General features: G+C 29.5%; 1 protein-coding gene across 7 annotated transcripts in view; it reads left to right on the plus strand.

Moving 5' to 3' along the window:
- LOC106683780 (choline-phosphate cytidylyltransferase A) overlaps nt 1-6,758 on the plus strand; it is a 180,694-nt gene extending 173,936 nt beyond the window's left edge. For all 7 annotated transcript variants that reach the window (XM_014425470.2, XM_067049928.1, XM_067049927.1 and 4 more), the window contains 2 exons: nt 943-1,046; nt 4,934-6,758. In XM_014425470.2, the coding sequence (XP_014280956.1) occupies nt 943-1,046; nt 4,934-5,015 (186 nt within the window). In that variant the 3' untranslated portion in view covers nt 5,016-6,758. The remainder of the gene's footprint in view (nt 1-942; nt 1,047-4,933) is intronic.
- The last annotated feature ends 641 nt before the right edge of the window (nt 6,759-7,399 follow it).

The raw sequence follows: 7,399 nt of genomic DNA on the forward strand, positions 1-7,399 counted from the left end.
CATTGACCGCACCCCCAACCATCTTCTCCTCATTCATTATCCACGGTCAACTATCTCTCTTAAATATATTTGTAAATTAATATCACAGTTTCTTTTAATGATTTTCTAAAAATACATATTTTCTTACAATTATTCATATTCTTATTCATCTTCCATAATACTACACTTTTATCAAAACTTTCCCTCAACAGGTTAGGACTCTGTTATAAAAAACAGATATTTCTAAAATAACATAATTTAAAAATTTATTTATTATATGTATATATATATATATAATAAAAGTCTGAAATTAATGACCTGGTCAGAATAGCCTGCAAACAGTTTTTAAATTATTGGATGCGAGGTGTAAATTTATATTTTCCTCGTTAGTCCTTTAGGATGGTCGAAACGTAAGAGTGTTTTCAAACTTAACTTAGATACAAATTATTTTATTTAAAAAACAAAACCAGTCTCAAAAAGTGAAAAGATTATATATAAATTGATATTTACTTTCTATTGACTCTTTTATTTTACTGTAATAATTTTTAATTTTATTATTTGGTCTGAAACAATGAAAAATTTTATTAGCATAATTTTTCAGTGACCTTTGTTCTCACTTTGATTACTAATATATTATGTATAATGTAATGACAAATAATTACACCCATAATAATGCTTTCAATTTACTGACTTTCCGTTTTTATTCTTTTTATTTGTGGATTTTTACAGATTTAATTCCTACGCTTTTTTCTCTATGCTTTTAGAATAAAAGTCTATTTAAATTAAAAGTTATTCATTACATTATAATTCACATTAAAGGTATGACAAGAGAAATGATTTAATATTATTAATGAGATGGAAGTCTTTCAAGCTTTTTAAATTAATTAATAAACCTACAAACAATATGCTTTTGCTTCATGCATTCACACTCCATTATATTAATTATTTTCAATGTAATTACAGTCTCACATATGGAGTGAGAGCAAGGGACGGTTGATGCAAGCACTATCGCCACCATCGAGCCCACCAAGAGATGGAAGCCCATCTGACAGTGAAGGAAGAGCAAGGTAAATAGTAGTTTCATTATCACTAGCGAATTTCATTATTATATTTATTGATAGGAAAATTATTTAGAGGTGTATCAACTTTTGGTAAAGAATTGTTTTGGGGGTTGATTTGTTCAGAGTATTTAGGTTTGCTCTAATAAAAGTTTTGGCTATCATCGAATTGGTAGTTGCATGCACAATTCCTATTCCAAGAGCCTAAGAGAAGAAAACAGTCAGTTATTTAACCCAAATTTTTTATAGCTTTTATGAAAACTATATATAATTAATGAGGTGAAGATGGTTGGGGGTTTGGTCAATGAAAAACACAAATAAGTACGATTAACCTATTTTAATGTGCCAACGTTTCGGCTAGAGTTTCTAGCCTTCTTCAAGGCTGTTCGCTGGAAGATCAAATGCCCGTTAGGCGTTAATAAGTTAATCGTACTTATTTGTGTTTTTCATTGACCGCACCCCCAACCATCTTCTCATTCATCATCCACGATCAACTATCTCTCATAATTATATATAATTAATAGTCAAAAATGGCGAGTCTGCCAAGTATAGGTAGGGTAAAAAATAAAAAATGGTGGTTGACTAAATTAATTATTCTTTTGAAGCTCCATATCATTAAAAGTACCTACAACAGTAGAAAAATTAATAAAACTTTTCTTGAAGTAGAGTAGATTTACTAAAATATGTAATATGAGCTATAAAGGCGGGTCTACATGTTGGCCAAGCTGTGGCGAACTCGGGCATTTGCGAGCATGTGTATGGGTGACTTGGCTTGGCTGGTACGCGTTGCCCTAAGCTCGTTGCCGATTCCTCAAGAGACAGTTTTTTGGAAACAGATCAAAGGAGGTTTTGATAGCGCTAGTGTAGTATCTTCACTATTGTTCTTTGTTTAGTTGCAACTGAGAACTGTTAGGAGCTTTAAAGTGTCTGTTTTTACTTGTTATAATAAGTTTTTATAATTAATGTAAATTAATAAGTTAAAAATTATATAATCCCAGTGCAATGGCTGAAACCACTTGCCTCTCTGAAAATCACTGACATTTGGATGATCCGCTCGCAATGACATCACGGACATCGCACATGTTCCTTTGTTTACCAAGCATCTGTACAAGCCTGAGATTCGTGGTGTGCGGCCAACATGTAGATCCATCTTAACAGAGCTGTTTACTGAAATACATTTTTTTTTATAAATAACATTTCATAAAAAATGTACTGAAAAATCACTATTTAGTGAATTTACTGTGGGAATTCTTTATCTCATCAATTTTGACCAATAATTATATATAGTTTTCATTAAAGTAATCAAAAATTGGGGTAAAATAACTTGACTTTTTTTACTTTACCGTACTATTGTGCTAACAGTATATACTCATTCAAAATATTGTCCACTTTTATGGTGGTCAAAAACGGTGTAGGTTCAAACCTATTATGTGTATCTCGACACTAATACCTAAATTTAATTCATGTTTTCAATTCTACTTCTGAAGCTGTGAATAATTTTTAAAAAAGACATGATTTTTCAGATTTTGGCCTTACAGTGGTAAGTGAGAGCATGGTACTTTTTATACCAGAAAAAAAAAAAAAATGAAAACAGATAATGAAATGCAATGTGTCGATATGCAATCCTGACTCAGGGATACATAATTACTCAACATCGCCTAAGTCATCAGAATCAAAGGGAGCAAAACAGGCAAATAATAACAATGGTGATGTATATATAGTGGTACCTCGTTATATCGCAAGTCTAGGTTTGGTAATAATTCAAGTATAAAAGACACCCCTAAAACTATATAGAATATTATAAATAAAAAAAAGATTTAAGATAAAATAAATAGATAAAAATAATAAATGTTAATAAAAGAGAAAACTAAAGTTAATAACAAAAATAACGGCATTCGTAGAAGTAACATAACAAAAAAATTGCCCTCTAATGGGAAAAAAAGAAGTTAATTTTAAAAAATGGACAAAGAGAAAAAAAAATAAATAAAAGAGAAGTAAAAAAAAAAAAAAGTCAATAATAGAATTGATAAATATAGCATTTATAATAGGATGTCCTACAGCAGTCTGGGCTTCAGTCTTCGGTTCGGGTTGAGGTTGGGTTTCCCAAGTTGTAGGTCACTGCTCCTTTAACCGTCAGTAACTAGAAGTGGAGCTTCATGAATCGATTTTTGATGTAATCCTCTATTGACTCCATTTGTAATTCCCGATGCAATTGGCTATTTGTTACAAGCCTAGGAGCATTCCTTATAATGAAGTAAAGAATATTTTGACTTTTTTCTTGTAACTATTATTTAAATTACTTTTAAATATCATACCTAGACCAAAAAGATATATATGTATGTTTATTTAATTTAAACATAAATAAGAATAATATGATTTATTTCTTAAATTAAGAAAGACCATAATGATTTCAATTACATCAATTATTTGTTCAAAACGACAGTCTGTAGATGAGATTAGATTTAGAATGTACTCAGCCAGTCGAACTTATTCTGAGATTATAATTAAAATAAATGGAGTTTAAAAGGTTATTTTGTTCTTCCTGGACATTTGGATAATTCAAAACCCCCTTTCAGAAGGTGGTTACCGCTCTGTATAATTGATCATATTTCTGCTCAGATTTTTGTCAGTATAGTTCTTCAAATAAAGTATGAGGATAAATAATAAAGTTTAAGCTAATAATGGGGAGCAGACTAGCTTAGTGACACCAAGTGCTAGTAACACCAAGGACGACCCGGGTTCAAACCGGTTGTGACAGATAAAATATTTTATTCTGTTACTGTAGCTCGTGAGTCAACCCTGTGTCATGAAGTGTGGTCCACCCAGCCTCATAAAGTGGGTTCCATTAATCAAGAAAAAATCTGCTGAGCATGATTCTGACCAGGTCTCCTTGCACAACCGTTGGTCTAGCAACAGACCATCCTTAGAAAGTACTGAACCCCTGGCCCTTCATGGGTTGTAGCGGTACAGATTTGTTTATTTTTTACGCTAATATTAAAATCTAATTTTAGTGAATATATTTGATACAGAGTTTCATATGCCTCATTCACATAAGTCTTAGTAAAATTTTCTTAGTTTGTTTTTGTTCAAAGGCGAAAAATCTCTTGGTCATCAAAGCCCCTATAGAATGTTATAATTATATAGCTACACACACATGCACATGATTCCAATGTAAAAAAAAAAATTAAAATCAAAGAAGTGCTATAATTTAGAAGGATGTGATGTGCTTTTAAAAATGTAAACACCAATGTAGCTTTAGCTTCCTTATCTGTGAGAGCTTCAGATAAATTTGGGGTCATATTCTGTTTATTGTTGGTAAATAGTGAGAGCATTCTTCAAAAATATGTTCAATCCTGAGAATGGACTGACATAAGAGAAAAAATTTTGTGTTGGGCTTCAGATAATTTTATTTAAATTAGATGGGAAGTGCATAATTCTCTCCTGTTTTACTAATGTAGTTTTAATTTTTCTTACTATTATGCCAAGTCGTAAAACAAGAAGAGTATACTGTTTACAGTTAAATAGAAACTCTTTATTAAATAAATATATTTACATTATTTTTTCTCAAATAATTGATAATAACTCCAGCTATCTGGAAGATTATTTTTAATAATTTTTCCTGACCTGCGTTATATCAAGGTTCCACTGTATTACTCCATATCGGGACTAGATTGAGATTATTCAAAGTAAAAAGTATTATTTAAATACAACTAAAAGTTGTTATTTAATAGATTGTCTTCGATGATGGCCAGGTAGGCCAAAACATTTGACTTTCGAAGCTATTAATAAAGAGTGTTAGGAGTCGATGGATATGATTTATTTTAATTGAATAATAATAATACCAATCTCGAACAAGGTATCAGAAAATATATATTAATTTATTTATTTAATTGCAGCCCACCTCCATGCAAGGCTGGCCGATTTGATGGAGACTTGACCGAAGACGAAGAGGACATAGCCCAAACTATTTCCAACTGAGGGTGTTGTGAATGCTGTCTTGTGTCTTCTTGATGTCATTATCCTTTTTGTAGCAAATTATATTTAATTGAAGAAGAAGAAAGTAATTTGTTTTGTCCCCGCCCTATCTCTCTTTGCCTTGCCGTGCTACTGGTAAGTGTCTCATTGTATTTGTGGATACAGGTGCCTGCTGAGCGCACCTGAACACGAAAAGAAACAAAAAAAATAATTGTTATCGATTATATAGAAGTTATATTTATACATATATTTATATTGTATATTTATTAAACCTACTTTTCTTCGATATTTATTTTTATAAATATGCTTACTAAAGGCAAGGGGTTAAGATTGTATTTTTAAGTTATTTATAAACTATTTATTGAAATTATTCTAATTTTATTAAGAGGTTTTAAGACATCATGAGTATTGATTACTGTTAGATTATTGTTATTACGATAATTTAAAAAAATTAGGATATTTTGAATTAGTATTATTATTAAATATAACTAATTTAATAATTTGTTTTCCTATAATTTTATGTTTTTTGCATATTGCAAATTTCTACCAAAGGCGAGAGAAAAATTTTAGTTAATACCGAGTACATGTTTTATGTCATAATTTTTACCGGTGTTTTAATAATAAAACTATAACCTTAATATTAACAATATGTATGATGTTTAAGATGAAGTTATACTATCTTTTGTCGATTGTTAGGTTGGTAGTTGTTAAAGATATAGTTGGCTTGCGACTGAGCAAGCTAGTGCTAAGTAATTTAAATGTTAGCTCAAATATATATTTAAAAAAAAAGATACAAATATCCAATAGAGTTAGACAAAACAACGTCCACTTATAACGTGTTGATGTCATTTAAAAATAAGGATCGACGGACTGCCGTTTCGGTACGTTACATTTTAAAAGCAATAATGTCATCTTCGGGAATAATTATTTTTTACTATTATTTTATAAACCTTTTAGTTACATTGTATATTTTGCTTTTAGGTAAATATGTTAACATTATATTACTATTATTTCTATGCGGATGCCAGAGGTAGTCGTTTTTAAGCAGGTTATACTGTGATCTAGTTTCCTATTATTTTTTTAATTAGTAGATGGAAGACCTGATGTATTTTTTGATATGAAGTCGATATTGTAATAATTCATAGGTGGCTTCAAAAAATAAATTCCTTTAACTCTTTCAAAAGTGGAAATCAACTCGATGTGATCCCTTACCCATCTATCTCCCTTGTTATTTTAGAAAAACAAACCAAAAAAAAAACGGTGGATCTATGCGTATTTCCGTTTTTTAATAATTTTTTTTTGGAAGTACACTAGAATTAAGTTAGATCTGGTATAATTGTTATTATCTATTTATAAGATATTTTGTTTTAATTAAATTAAGCGTGCACTTTTGTGACTTGTGTGATGTGTCGATGGTGCATTTTTTTCAAATTGTATGTATATATTTTTGTAGAAAGCCAAGCAGTCGCACTTTTTGTATTTGGTTATGATATTTTATTAATTACTAAATCGTTATATATTATTTTTTTAAAATTGAGATCTTTAGTGATCATTTCAACACCAAAGTCCAAAAAATTAAATTATAAAAGAAACAACTAAATAGTTTTTTAAATATATTTTCTTGGACCACAAAATATTATTGGATGATTTAATTTCTTTTGTCAAAATATTGTGCACAATGCATTCTTGTAGCTTACATTTATACCACATTCGTAAATCAAAATAAAATATATGTTAACTATGAAATATTTATTTATATTGATATTTATTGTAACTACCCTGCCTTCTACCTTTCTCATCAGTTATGAAGAGTATGATGGAACTAGAAGAAAAACATAACAGAAATCCTTTGAAACTTTACTAAAGAAAGTTTCTATTAAGCCAGCAGATTCACTAAATAATCATTAATTTGTTGTAAAAATAAAATAAAAACTAAACTGCACTGGATATTGTTTATGACATCCTTGCAAGTAATGTAATAATGTTTTAGTGATGAACTTGTCAGAATCTGTGATTTTCACAGCCTTGCCAATTCATTTTTATTAATGTTTATAGCAATCACAGTTAATAACAACTGTTAAAGGCACATCAAATTGACTATTTCTTTTTTGATGGAAAGCTTTAGAAGAACAAAACAACTAGCTGGTTCGGATATGAACATTTATTTGATTAATCTAAACATTTGAAAACTTAAACTGAAATAAACAAAAGATGAATAAAACAATGAATAAAAGTAAAAAAAAAAAAAACTTAAACAAAAATAAAATTAGCTAAATAAATTATCCAAAAAAAAAAAAAGAATTTTTTTTCATTTTTTTTTTTTTGTTTTGACTGCCGTCAAAATAGCCCTGCAACGTGGGGCGAAACGTTGGCTCATTAAAATAGTA

The sequence above is a fragment of the Halyomorpha halys genome, unplaced genomic scaffold (assembly GCF_000696795.3).
Source record: "Halyomorpha halys isolate HHAL.00 unplaced genomic scaffold, Hhal_1.1 Scaffold517.1, whole genome shotgun sequence".
In the NCBI taxonomy this organism is placed as follows: domain Eukaryota; kingdom Metazoa; phylum Arthropoda; class Insecta; order Hemiptera; family Pentatomidae; genus Halyomorpha; species Halyomorpha halys.